We start from the raw sequence: 15,416 nt of genomic DNA, 5'->3' as shown, positions 1-15,416 counted from the left end.
GATCAGTTGAGGAATACCAAACACCGCCCACCGCCCACAGTCAGAGGGATACAATGTCAGGGAAAGAAAAGTGTATACAGGCAAATGTGTTTTCAGTTCCTGCTCTAATTAGATGTTCTTGTCTGGTTTACCTTCTGCTGGGCTGCTGCGTGTTGCTTATGAACAATGGTAGCGTAGTTCACATCAGGATCACCCCCAAGTTGTGAGCCCTGTGGATGAAATATGAATTAATATTCTGTTACAGTAATGCTAAATGCTTAATGCTAAAGTTTGTGTTCGGCAGCCATGTTGGGATCAGTTGAGGAAATACCAAGCACCGCCCACCGGCCAGAGCAAACTTTCTCATTTTACAGCTAAACAGTACACTACATGATGTTTCTGAAAACATTTGAGGTGAGAAATAGGCATTACAGTAACAGCATATTAATTCATATTTGATCAGCGCTGCCTAGTTTGACCGGTTGATGGGAGTTCGCGAGTGACTGACAGCTGCCTCCGTTGAATGAACAGCCAATAGGAACGTTCTCTCTCTGAAATGACCTGTGATTGGCCAAAGTCTCTCATCACAGGCTAGATTTTCTAAAGCCTGAAAACAGAGCCATGAGGAGGTGCAGAAGTCTAGTTTTCTCTCAGAACACCTGAATTACAATATGCTGAAGGCTTATTATGGATTTTTTTGCCCCACGATGCCAGAAACATTCTGCCTACTGCCGCTTTAAAATATCAAGATAATGTTTTATATCTTACCGCAGTGATGTCAGACCCCTCAGGCTTGGTCTTACCTAAAACACATTCATTTTTGAAGAAGATATTTTAAAATAACAGAAATGTCATTCCTGAAATTGTTTCAGCAGAGATTACAACAGACTTACTACGTCTTATCCTACATCCAATAAAGGCAGCGAGAACCATCAACAGCAGTAAGACGAGGATGGGGGTGAGAATCGCCACCATGGTGGAACTAGAAGAGAAATGCAGATCAGAGGTACATTTAACTAAAAAAAGAGGGTAATGTCTGAAATCGGCCTATGCATACATCCTTTTTTTCGCTAAAAACATGAAGTGCAACAACATTTCATCTTGTCTTACTTAGAAATGTGCTTTACTACATGCAATAAAACAATCTATGCTCAAAAATGAATGATAAAGAAAGAAAAATGAACATCCATGCTCAAATATGTGATTTTGTTTTTTGAAAACATTGTACAGCATATCAGTTGCACTGTATTAGGAAACACAAAGGGCGGGAAACGGATGATATGCAGAAAAAAAGTTATAAATCAGATCAGACCTCTTGTGTTGTCCTTGCAGGTTCTCTCCACCTGTCCCGTTTATGGTGGAGTTGGTGGGCTGAGCTGTATGTGGCTGTGCACTCGTAAACAGGGAGGAATGCTGGGTAGTGTTTGGAGGTGTCTCTGTAAAGTCTGAGTAAATAAATGCAAAAATGCATGTTATTCCATACTGTAGATAATATCTGTATTGTTACATTGTATATTGTGGAGTATTACACTATACTGTAATTCCCAGATTTTCAAGGTAAATTATATGAACATTTTCTATTCTGCAAGATTAACAGACATTATTTTATGAGTGGTGGAAGTAACAAAAAATAGGTGAGGTTTGCCCAACGATGCCGAAAATATTCTGCCTACTGCAGGTTTAAGGAAAGTGGCCTCAGGGGTGGAAGTAACAAAAAATAACTGAAGAAAAGGGAAGTGGTGAAAATGTGTGCAAATTAATAATGGAAGTGATAAAAATGTAATTACAGCACGCAATTTTTTTGTTACTTCTGCCCTATCAAAAAAAGAAGAAGAATACACCCACTCAGCGAACCGCTCTACTCTCGACCTTTTTTGTCAGTGGGCATGGTTGTTGATTGACATTTTGGGCAGTAAGTAACAGAAATTGCGTGCTGTAAACCATAAATGTGTGTTGTAAATGATGAATGGTCAACAATTGATTATCAGAGCAACACTGTTTCAAATAAAATGTCAATAAAGTTTATTAAATCATTTAACCTACATTTTCATCACTTTCATTATTAATTCTTAAGCGTTTTCATCACTTCCCTTTTCTTCAATTATTCAGTTACTTCCACACATTCCTTAAATGATAAATGGCAATTTTGTGTTGTGAATGGTGATTGTAAGATGGGGGAAATGATGAAACATGGCTCTGTTTTCATCATATCACGACTGTTTTAGTAAAATTGGCTTTAAATTAATCAAATCACTGGCCACGCACTGGCTTCATTTTTATAATAGGTTGCTAATTTATGAAAATAGAAACTGGTTAGTATCTTACTTGCAGTATTGGGGCTCTTTGTAGTAGTAGTAGTTGAGGTAAAATCATGAACAGTTATATGTACTGGCATCTGAAAGTCTCCGTTGTCACACCAATACCAGCCGCCGCTCTCCATCCTCAGTTCACTCATAGTCACGGTGAAAACATTGGGGACACTTGCATTGATGGTCACTTTTGTCCCATCTATAGATCCGTTCAGACTGGCCACACAGGAGCGGCCCAGCCTGCACCATTTAGTTTCATTTGCATATGTGGCGTCATAGCGGCACACAACAGTCACACTTCCTCCTTCAAATGCTGCGATTTCCTGTTTGTCCACGTACAGACTTGGAATACCTTGAAAAACAGCACAATACAAAATGAGGCACTGTCTGATTTTATTATCTGAGACATGTAAGTGAGAATCTGACATCTTGACTTGAATCTGTGACAATTGATGGTTATATTATCTCCTTTAAATCCTGTAATCTCCTGATGGATGATACACATAGAGACCGGGCGTACCTTAATGGAAAACAAATTCAAAAGAAAATTGTGGGCAATGAAAAAAAAAATAGCAAACAATGACAGTGTTTTTCCTCTGAAGTGTTAACATTTCATAAAGGATTTGAAATGTGCTTAAAGATGCTTTAATGTCTCTTACCTCTGGTGACCGACAGGTGAAAATACTCTTTGACATCTGACCCTTCATCAATCTTCACAGCACACCAGTATTCAGAGCCGTCATCCGTCGGATCATTAACAGTCACAGTGAATATTGTTTGGTTTGTGTCATCAGAGATTGAAAACTTTCCTGAATTATGTGACTGGCTTGTGTTAACTACATCTGAGCATCCGGGCCACCAATATCCTTTACACAGGTATTTCACATGGTCTGTGTAGCGCGGCTCATAGAGACATGGGATGGAGATGGAGCCTCCATGATTGACTGACACTCTCCTCACTGTCACAATTTGACTGTCAATTCCTGACAAAAAAAAACAGCAGACACTTATTTTATAGTGGTGCGTTCAAATGCATTGTGTATTATTCACCATCAGTTACAGGTTACATAACACATCTGTTACAAATTAGTATGATGACTTTTTATCAAAACACAATATTAATGATTAATATTAGTAGCTTGTTGTCACTTTAAATGTAAGACTCAAACTGTATTTCTCAACAAACAGCAATATATACAATATTCTTTTAATTACAAACCTGACTATCATTTATACATAGCGTTCTTATTAAGGCTTAGCTGACTTCCCCAAGATTGCAACGAGTATTAGGTGAGGAACGTATAGGAAAGTCATGCCTGCATCAATGTCGTGAGCGAATGAGGACTTTCAGTAGTACAGTAGGTAGGCAAATTCTAATTTGGTCACTTCCTCATTTTTAACACTGCTCTTTTAGTCCTGCTCTATCTACTGGTCAGAGCGTTTATGGCTTTGAAACAACGAATTGTTTGTTTTGCAAGACAGTACATTTCATAGGTAGTTTTATTTACTTCCTTTACAGTCACACATTAGTTAAACATTATACAAGACCTATTGTTGTACTGTTAAACTTATATCTGACAACTTCAACATAATAATGAAAAAGGACTGAACATGAAAATAGCTTTAAACCTGCAGTAGGCAAAATATTTTTGGCATTATTGGGCAACGATTCCATAATAAGCTTTCAGCATATTGTAATTCAAGTTTGGAACATTATTTAACCTCCTTCCTGACAAGCTAGCTTTAAAGCTGAGCCCACTACAACCTAAAAGTCATAAGTTGCATCAAAAAAATGTGTGACTTTTAAACAAATTTCCGTTAACACATTAACTTTAACAGCCCTAGTTATAACCAATCAGTCCAATTCATCATATAATACATACAAATATGTATAGATTTTCCTTCACAACAATTGTTTTATTTTATCAAAAAATGGCTAAAGTTTTCTAAATACTGTATTTTAATTCAAAGCCTTCTGACCGGCGCTGTTCACTCTGAACTGTGGTAGGTGCTCTATCTGCAAAAACAGGGGTGACAATCACAGGCTCAGGAGTGAGTGATAAGGTGGTTAAATGGCTTGTTGCTGTAAGAGGCTATAATCCAAAACAATTCAGCACAATGAAATTACAAAATGTATTCCTGATATCTCTCCTATGTTCAATCAAATCATTTACAAATACTACAAATATTCTTGTGTTACTTACCAGTGGTAGGTTGCTCAATAACAGTCACATGTACTGGCATCTGTAAGTCTCCTTTAGCACACCAATACCAGCCGCTGCTCTCTGTCCTCAGTCCACTCATAGTCACAGTGAAAACATTGGGGACACTTGCATTGCTGGTCACTCTTGTTCCATCTATTGATCCAGATGATGTCGTCACACAGGAGCTGCCAAGCCTGCACCACGCACTTTCTCCAGAGTTACTGTGACAATTTATGGTTATATTATCTCCTTTAAATCCTGTAATCTCCTGATGATCCACATAGAGACTGGGCATACCTTAAGGGAAAACAAATTCAACAGAAAATTGTGAGCAATAAAAAAAAATTTGCAAACAATGACAGTGTTTTTTCTCTGAACTGTTAAAATTTCATAAAGGATTTGAAATGTGCTTAAAGATGCTTTAAGGTCTCTTACCTTTGGTGACCGACAGGTGAAAATACTCTCTGACATCTGACCCTCCATCAATCTCCACAGCACACCAGTAATCAGCAGTGTCTTTATCCGTCACATCTTTTATAGTCACAGTGAAGATTCCTCTGCTTTTGTCATCAGAGATTGAAAACTTTCCTGAATTTTGTTGGTTTGTTTTAACTGCATATGAGCAGGAGGACCAATGATATCCTTCACACAAGTATTTCACATGGTTTTTGTACTGTGAGTCATAGAGACATGGGATGGAGATTGAATCTCTGGCCTCCACTGACACTTCACTGACTGTTGTTATGCAGTGAATTCCTGCAACAAGAGTAATACAGAGAAATACAGCAATTTAATTGTACATATAGCTAACATTATTCTTATTATACCCAATTGTTTCAAAATTCCATATAATTTGGAGAGAAATTGGTGTATTACTCATCTGAGTAGCATTTAAAGAATTACAGAATTGTGTAATTAATAACTTATTTCATCATAATCTGACATAACCAGCTCAAGCATAAGACAAAGCATCTGTACGCATAAAGTGACCGTGTGACTGACCTGTGAGTCCGGTGATGAGGAGAAGAACTCTGAGATGAAGAGCCATGTCGGTGAGTGAGCAGAGTCAGTCAGACAAAACAACATGGGCCGACGCACTGACAGACTAATGACGGACTACTTCCTCATTTTCCTAATGCTGCAATTACAACTGATAAAATCTCTTTTCCTCTTCCTTTTAAGGCAGTTACGGTAATTTGGTTTGATGACGGAGCACATAATTATACACCTACATTGTGCTTTGAGTATGCGCGTATACGAAACCTGAGTAAAGTGCTTTACATCAATAAAATGCTTGAGGTATAAATAACATAGCTATGATGTATATTTTAACATTTTCAGTCTTTATTTGCACAATAATGAAGGAAACACATTGTTATAAGAATCAAAACATAAATTTGTCATTTCTTTCTTACAGTAATTGAGTCTACCATTTCTTAGTGTGCCCAATATTATACCACACCTACTGGATCGAACATCAGATGTACTGAAGATTTATACAAGTTAGATAATCAGATATAGTAGCATAGAGGATCTTGTTAAAGCCAGTGTGTGGAGGATGATGAGGAATGAAAACGAATAAAGGTCCTCAATGTAATCTTCAATGACAAGATGTGAACTCGGTGTTTGGAGAAGCTGCACCAAGAGACAATAGAGTAAGTTACTCACAAAGCCACTGCATGAATTTGGTCAATTTCAGTGGCCTCTGAGAGCTGTACGACGAAGCAGGATTTGGCGTTGGTGAGGTAACTTCAGGGTTAACCCTGGGTTTTCCACTTCACTTCTTACCGGGGTAGATCGCCATGGTAACTTATGCTGAACAGCTAACCTTCTCCGGAGCAGGTTATGTTCCAGATAAGAGATCGACTCGTATGAAAGCACCGCCTGCTGACCAATCAGAGCTCAGTGCGCAGATCGTATGGTAATATTACACACATATGAAGAAGTTTAAGTCATAATCCAGACCAAAAACAACACAGTTTAAACTGACAAATGCAGGAAGGACAGCTGGCTGTAGGCTGGGGGTGTTTACCGCTTTGAATTATGTTTTCATACTTATTTTTTAACTTCCTCTTGAGTCCGTTTCACATCGCCGGAGATGGGGACGCAGCTGAAAGAAGGTTGAACTAGTCATACACGCCATAATAGGTGTAATCTAGTCATCCGTTATACATTTAAAAGCTATTTACATTAAGTTCTCTTACATGCTTGACACACAGGAGAAGTCTCAGTTGGCTGAAATCTGCAACCTCACCGCTAGATGGTGCCAGATCCTACATACTGCACCTTTAACACAGCACCACTGTGCCACTCTTGCCCTCCTGAATTCTTGACATTTAAACATGAGCATGTGGGGAAAAAAATAACATTTTCATCTCATTTTGCAACATTATTTGATAAACTTTATGTTTATGTAACTACTTCATCAGTGTTGCCATATTTGCAGGATTATTTTGTCCTCCCGTCTTTTCTGCTAATTAGCACTTATTGTGCTGTAGATCACACTTCCATCGACTGGTTCAGTCTGTAGAGAGAAAACAAGCACAGAGAAGAGAATGCTGAATAATTATGGACTAATCATAACCACAATACTAATACGCTTGAGTTAATAACAGCTGACATATTGAGATGCCTATATGAATTTGAAATGAATCACATACTGTTTGTGGCACACCTTCCTTCATTACAATGGTACTGTATGTCACACTCTCTTCTGGGGTTTTGTTCTGCTGAATGAGATTCACAGTCAGAGGGATACAATGTCAGAGAAAGACAAACAAGTGTATACAGGTGAATGTGTTTTCAGTTAGTGCTCTAATTAGATGTTCTTGTCTGGTTTACCTTCTGCTGGGCCGCTGCGTGCTGCTTAAGAACAATTGTAGCATAGTTCACATCAGGATCACTCCCAACTGGTGAGCCCTGTGGATGAATTTGAATCATAGACAAGTTTTTAAGTTACAATCATTTGCTGTCTAACTGCACAATTGTTTGGTTGATTTGAATATAACTGGACTAGTTTGTCATTATGGAGTGTATGTCTGTATTAGGTTGAATACTGATTAACTGTAGGTACAGTATCTCTAACAAGACTGCCAGTAATCCCTTCCAAACCCGCCTTAAATGTAAGTAAACCTTCTATGTATATGATCTGGAGTTTTACTTATGTGAAGAGCATTCATATATAGTAAAGTGTATGTGATTTCCTCTTTGGGTTTAAAAGTTGCTGTTGTTTTTCACACAATGCCCGTGTTTACCCTACTTTACATAGTGTGTGACAGTGCAGAAGAGTAGTACAGAAGGGAAGAAAAATTATCATTGCAGTTTCATTTGTTTAATTTGAATAATTATTTAAATGTTTGAGAACAATGAAAGGCTACTGTTGAATCTAAATTATTGTTCTGGTTTGTAAAAATACTTTGTTAATTCATTTGATCAAGGTTTAAAGCAGCAGTAGGCAAGATTGGAGCCAATATGAATAAAAAAAAGTTATTTTTATAAAATGGTCACTAGATCCTGACAGTAGTGCATGAGACAGGTAATCTGAAAAAAATCATGTGCCACTGTGTCCTCCGGTGCTCCTAATGGCAGCTGCAAGATTTCACAGACTGGAGGAAAACAACCAATCAGAGCAGAGCTGCATCCTGCCGTTTCTGAGCAGCTGTCAATCAATCGCGAACTCCGATTCAACTGATTAAATATTGATCAATATTCTGTTACAGTAATGCTAAATGCTTAATGCTGAAGTTTGTGTTTGGCAGCCATGTTGGGATCAGTTGAGAAAAAACCAAGCACCGCCCACCAGCCGGAGCAAACTTTCTCATTTTACAGCTAAACAGTACACTACAGGATGTTTCTGAAAACATTTAAGGCGAGAAATAGGCATTACAGTAACAGCATATTAATTCATATTTGATCAGCGCTGCCTAGTTTGACCATTTGATGGGAGTTCACGAGTGATTGACAGCTGCTTCCGTTGAATAAACAGCCAATAGGAACGTTCTCTCTCTGAAACGACTTGTGATTGTCAAAAGTCTCCCGTAACAGGCTAGATTTTTTAAAGCCTGAAAACAGAGCCATGAGGAGGTGCAGAAGTCTAGTTTTCTCTCAGAACACCTGAATTACAATATGCTGAAAGCTTATTATGGAATTTTTTGCCCCACGATGCCAGAAACATTCTGCCTACTGCCGCTTTAAAATATCAAGATAATGTTTTATATCTTACCGCAGTGATGTCAGACCCCTCAGGCTTGGTCTTACCTAAAACACATTCATTTTTTAGGAAGATATTTTAAAATAACAGAAATGTCATTCCTGAAATTGTTTCAGCAGAGATTACAACAGACTTACTACGTCTTATCCTATATCCAATAAAGGCAGCGAGAACCATCAACAGCAGTAAGACGAGGATGGGGGTGAGAATCGCCACCATGGTGGAACTACAAGAGAAATGCAGATCAGAGGTACATTTAACTAAAAAAAGGGGGTATTGTCTGAAATCGGCCTATGCATACATCCTTTTTTTCCGCTAAAACATGAAGTGCAACAACATTTCATCTTGTCTTACTTAGAAATGTGCTTTACTACATGTAATAAAACAATCTATGCTCCAAAATGAATGATAAAGAAACAAAAATGAACATCCATGCTCAAATATGTGATTTTGTGTTTTGAAAACATTGTACAGCATATTAGTTGCACTGTATTAGGAAACACAAAGGGCGGGAAACGGATGATATGCAGAAAAAAAGTTATAAATCAGATCAGACCTCTTGTGTTGTCCTTGCAGGTTCTCTCCACCTGTCCCGTTTATGGTGGAGTTGGTCTCTGTAAAGTCTGAGTAAATAAATGCAAAAATGCATGTTATTCCACACTGTAGATAATATCTGTATTGTTACATTGTATATTGTGGATTATTACACTATACTGTAATTACCCAGATTTTCAAGGTAAATTATATGAACATTTTTTATTCTGCAAGATTAACAGGCATTATTTTATGAGTGGTGGAAGTAACAAAAAATAGGTGAGGTTTGCCCAACGATGCCAAAAATATTCTGCCTACTGCAGGTTTAAGGAAAGTGGCCTCAAGGGTGTAAGTAACAAAAAATAACTGAAGAAAAGGGAAGTGGTGAAAATGCGTGCAAATGAATAATGGAAGTGATAGAAACGTACTGCATGTGAATTGAAAAATAGGGATACATTGTCAGTTGATTTGATAAACTGGATTGACATTTTATTTGAAACAGTGTTGCTCTGATAATCAAGTGTTAACCATTAATCATTTACTACACCCAACTGACATTTATGGTTTACAGCACGCAATTTTTGTTACTTCTGCCCTATAAAAAAAAAGAAGAAGAATACACCCACTCAGCGAACCGCTCTACTCTCGACCTTTTCTGTCAGTGGGCATGGTTGTTGATTGACATTTTGGGCGGTAAGTAATAAAAATTGTGTGCTGTAAACGATAAATGTGTGTTGTAAATGATGAATGGTCAACAGTTGATTATCAGAGCAACACTGTTTCAAATGAAATGTCAATAAAGTTTATTAAATCATTTGACAATTTATCACAATTTTTTCAGTTGACCTACATTTTCATCACTTTCATTATTAATTCTTAAGCGTTTTCATCACTTCCCTTTTCTTCAATTATTTTTTGTTACTTCCACCCTTGAGGCCACTTTCCTTAAATGATAAATGACATTTTTTTGTTGTGAATGGTGATTGTAAGATAGGGGAAATGATGAAACATGGCTCTGTTTTCATCATATCACGACTGTTTTAGTCAAATTGGCTTTAAATTAATCAAATCACTTGATAATATACCGCTCCGATTTTCATTTCACATCCATTTTTACGGCCCCATTTTTCAATTCGCAAGCATTTTCATCACCTCCATTTCTATCATTTAATTTTTGATGCTTCCACCCCTCATATTGTTTCAGGGTTTGATTTGTGTTTCCTTTGTTGTGTCCACGCATTGGCTTCATTTTCATAATAGGTTGCTAATTTATGAAAATAGAAACTGGTTAGTATCTTACTTGCTGTATTGGGGCTCATTGTAGTAGTAGTAGTAGTAGTAGTAGTAGTAGTAGTAGTAGTAGTAGTAGTAGTAGTAGTAGTAGTAACAGTTATATGTACTGGCATCTGAAAGTCTCCGTTGTCACACCAATACCAGCCACCGCTCTCCATCCTCAGTTCACTCATAGTCACGGTGAAAACACCGGGGACACTTGTATTGATGGTCAGTCTTGTTCCATCTATTGATCCAGACAGACCGGTCTCACAGGAGCCGCCCAGCCTGCACCACTCAGTTTCAGCTGCATATTTACAGCGGCACCCAACAGTCACACTTCCTCCTTCAAATGCGGCGATATCCTGTTTGTCCACGTACAGCCTTGGCGTACCTTGAACAAAAGCACAATACAAAACGAGGCACTGTCTGATTTTATTATCTGAGACATGTAAGTGAGAATCTGACATCTTGACTTGAATCTGTGACAATTGATGGTTATATTATCTCCTTTAAATCCTGTAATCTCCTGATGGATGATACACATAGAGACTGGGCGTATCTTAATGGAAAACTAATTCAAAAGAAGATTGTGGGCAATGTAAAAAAAAATAGCAAACAATGACAGTGTTTTTCCTCTGAAGTGTTAACATTTCATAAAGGATTTGAAATGTGCTTAAAGATGCTTTAATGTCTCTTACCTTTGGTGACCGACAGTTTAAACATTTTTCTGACAGCTGACCTTCCAATCTCCACAGCACACCAGTAATTAGAGCCGTCATCCGTCGGAATAGTCACAGTGAATATTGTTTTGTTTGTGTCATCCCAGATTGAAAACTTTCCTGAATTTTGTGGCTTGTCTGTTCTAACTACAAATGAGCATTTGGACCACGATTTTCCTTTACACAAGTATTTCACATGGTTTATGTACTGTGAGCCATAGAGACATGGGATGGAGATGGAGCCTCCAGCCTTGACTGACACTCTCCTCACTGTCACAATTTGACTGTGAATTCCTGACAAAAAAAAACAGCAGACACTTATTCTATAGATGTGCGTTCAAATGCATTGTGTATATTCACCATCAGTTACAGGTTACTCAGCTACATAACACATCTGTTACAAGTTAGTATCATGATTTTTTATCAAAACACAATATTAATGATTAATATTAGTAGCTTGTTGTCACTTTAAATGTAAGACTCAAAATGTATTACTCAACAAACAGCAATATATACAATATTCTTTTAATTATAAACCTGACTATCATTTATACATAGCGTTCTTATTAAGGCTTAGCTGACTTACCCAAGATTGCAACGAGTATTAGGTGAGGAACGTATAGGAAAGTCATGCCTGCATCAATGTCGTGAGCGAATGAGGACTTTCAGTAGTACAGTGGGAAGGCAAATTCTAATTTGGTTCCTTCTTCATTTTTAGTACTGCTCTTTTAGTCCTGCTCTATCTACTGGTCAGAGCGTTTATGGCTTTAAAACAACGTATTGTTTGTTTTGCAAGACAGTACATTTCATAGGTAGTTTTATTTACTTCCTTTACAGTCACACATTAGTTAAACATTATTCAAGACCTATTGTTGTACTGTTAAACTTATATCTGACAACTTCAACATAATAATGAAAAAGGACTGAACATGAAAATAGCTTTAAACCTGCAGTAGGCAAAATATTTTTGGCATTATTTGGCAACTATTCCATAATAAGCTTTAAGCATATTGTAATTCAAGTGTTCTGAGCGAAAACCAGACTTTGGCACCTCCTCATGGCTCTGTTTTCAGGCTTTAAAAAATCTAGCCAGTGACGGGAGACTTTGGCCAATCACAGGTCATTTCAGAGAGAGAGCGCTCCTATTGGCTGTTCATTCAACGGAGACAGCTGTCAATCACTCGTGAACTCTGATCAAACGGTCAAACTAAGCAGCGCTGATCAAATATGAATTAATATGCTGTTACTGTAATGCCTATTTCTCGCCTTAAATGTTTTCAGAAACATCTTGTAGTGTACTGTTTAGCTGTAAAATGAGAAAGTTTGCTCCATCAGTTAGTGGGCGGTGCTTGGTATTTCCTCAACTGATCTCAACATGGCGGCCGGATCACAAACTTTCTCATTTTGAAAAAATGAAATGAAAACATTTGAGGAGAGATATAGGCATTACAGTAACAGAATATTGCTTCATATTTGATCAGCGCTGCCTAGTTTGACCGTTTGATCAGAATTTGCGAGTGATTGACAGCTGCCCAGTAACGACAGGCTCCAGCTCGGCTCTGATTGGTTGTTTTCCTCCAGTCTGTGAAATCTTGCAGATGTCATTAGGAGCACCGGAGGACACAGAGGCACATGTTTTTTTTCCGATTACTTGTCTCATGCACTACTGTCAGGATATAGTGACCATTTTATAAAAATAACTTTTTTAGTCATATTTGCTCCAATTCTACCCACTGCAGCTTTAAGTTTAGTCTGGTACAATTCATGAACATTTAACGTTATGTTTAATATTGTACATTGTTACTTTCATCTAAAAATAAAGCTGACATTTTTAAGACCTGCACGTTGTTTGTTTAAAATAAAATAAAGCCGAAAATTCAACAATTAGACCCACAACCTTAAGTCTAAGAGTAAACTTACCCAAAGCCGTCCGGGACTGGCTCAAACCATGGATGTTTTAAGAGAACTGGATACAGCGTTGGAGGCGGGGCCCCGTTCATTCCTATGAAAGTTGTTCAGTGGCACCTGGAGCCAAAATGACTGGAAAAGTAGCCGGATCATTCACATGAACGGAGGAAGGGAAATAATTCTGGATTTAACTATTAGTGCATTTTCCAACTTTTAGGACCTGATGATTTAAATAAGGTTTATTCAAGTGTTCATACTGGGAAGTAGATTCACCTAAACAAAAAAAAAAATATCCGCTGAGTTACAGACATCTCTTTCCCAATGTAAGTCTATGGGAAAAAGTATTTTTGGGCCTAATGGCATCAAGTGACGGAATCAGAAGTTGTAGTACCACCGTTTGGCCACTACGAACATTGGGATCAACGACCGGCGCTCTTCCTGGGGGCTTGGCTCAAACACAGTGGAGGTTCCAGACCAGTCCTGCGCAGACCCCACAAATTATGTAGCCAGTGATATGCTAACCCTTAGCCTTAGAAGTAATGGTAGGTTACTACTTTGGGTAGTAAGCCAGACATGCTAACTAGTGATGTTACATGCTGTGCCGAGGCTTCGGAGCGTGTGTCGAGTAATCCAGGAAGTTTTCCACGATGCGCGTATCGAGGCTTATATCGTTTTAGACCAATTACGTCACTGATGACATCCGAAGCCTCGCTGCCCGGCCGTACCGCGTTACTGGTTCAGGAAGTGGTTCAGATCTTCACTGGTTAAACCAACTTTCCAGAAGTGACACAGAACACTAATATTACCCCTCCTGCCATTATTATATTATATTACACTACACTACTATACAATTATTGACCAAAGGATTGGTTTACACACATACGATGCATTACTCACAAAACAATTACAGTTTATTATACATGTATGTTATATACTCATAATATACTTACTAGAAAATAGACATTATATTATATCTTATATAGATATAAATGGATTACATGGTAATATATAGTCATTACCAACAGCCTCCAAACGTGAAACAGTAAAGACTTCTGTCACTCTCAATGCACAAAATAGTCTATATAAAAAATAAACATTTAAGAATTAAAAACACATTTGGTATGAATTGGATTTATTAATGTTCAGCATAGACTTACTGTGTCTTTTCAACATAAACCAGATGAACAAGGCCACCATTACAATGAAGATCAACACGCTCAAAGAGATGATGAATCTCTTTAGTTCAACCGAAACACTGCAGCAGAAATAAATAAATAAAAGCACAGAATGTAAAGTAAAAAAACAGAAGTCATCATCCTTATTCCATACTACAACTCCTATAGTCTTAAACCTTGGTTATTACTAGAGCTGTCAATCAATTAAAATATTGAATCGCAAATTAATCACACATTTTTATCTGTTCAAAATTTACCTTATTTGTCAATTTTTAATAGTCTAATCAACATGGGAGTGGACAAATACGTTTGCTTTATGCAAATTTGTGTATAAATTTATTATTGGAAATCAATTAACAACACAAAACAATGACAAATATTGTCCAGAAACCCTCACAGGTACTGCATTTAGCATAAAAAATATGCTCAAATCATAACATGGCAAACTGCAGCCCAACAGGCAACAACAGCTGTCAGTGTGTCAGTGTGCTGACTTGACTACGACTTGCCCCAAACTGCATGTGATGATCATAAAGTGGGCATGTCTGTAAAGGGGAGACTCGTGGGTACCAATAGAACCCATTTTCATTCACATATCTTGAGGTCAGAGGTCAAGGGACCCTTTTGAAAATGGCCATGCCAGTTTTTCCTCACTGAAATTTTGCGCAAGTTTTGAACATTATTTAACCTCCTTCCTGACAAGCTACAGATTTAAAACTGAGCCCACTACAACCTAAAAATTACATTAAATAAATTAGTGGCGTTTAAACAAATTTCCGTTGATGCGTTAACTTTAACAGCTCTAGTTATAACCAATCAGTCTTTTTCATCATATAATACATACAAATATGTATAGATTTTCCTTCACAACAATTGTTTTATTTCATCACAAAATGGCTAGTTTTCTAAATACTGTATGTTAATACGAAGCCTTCTGACCTGCGCTGTTCACTCTGACCTGTGGTAGGTGCTCTATCTGCAAAAACAGGGGTGACAATCACAGGCTCAGGAGTGAGTGATAAGGTGGTTAAATGGCTTGTTGCTGTAAGAGTAGCTATAATCCAAAACAATCCAGCACAATGAAATTACAAAATGTATTCCTG

At 37.7% G+C, this 15,416-nt stretch overlaps 1 protein-coding gene across 1 annotated transcript in view; it reads right to left on the bottom strand.

The window, feature by feature from the left end:
• The window catches only part of LOC119495339, a 296,329-nt gene that overhangs the window by 279,085 nt on the left and 1,828 nt on the right, over positions 1-15,416 (bottom strand). Inside the window, exon 3 of the mRNA XM_037781700.1 lies at positions 4,523-4,789. Coding sequence (XP_037637628.1) covers positions 4,523-4,789 — 267 coding nt within the window. The remainder of the gene's footprint in view (positions 1-4,522; positions 4,790-15,416) is intronic.

This window comes from Sebastes umbrosus, chromosome 10, assembly GCF_015220745.1.
Source record: "Sebastes umbrosus isolate fSebUmb1 chromosome 10, fSebUmb1.pri, whole genome shotgun sequence".
Lineage (NCBI taxonomy): Eukaryota > Metazoa > Chordata > Actinopteri > Perciformes > Sebastidae > Sebastes > Sebastes umbrosus.
The sequence above is the reverse complement of the archived record's forward strand: the minus strand, read 5'-3'. Positions and strand labels throughout refer to the sequence as shown.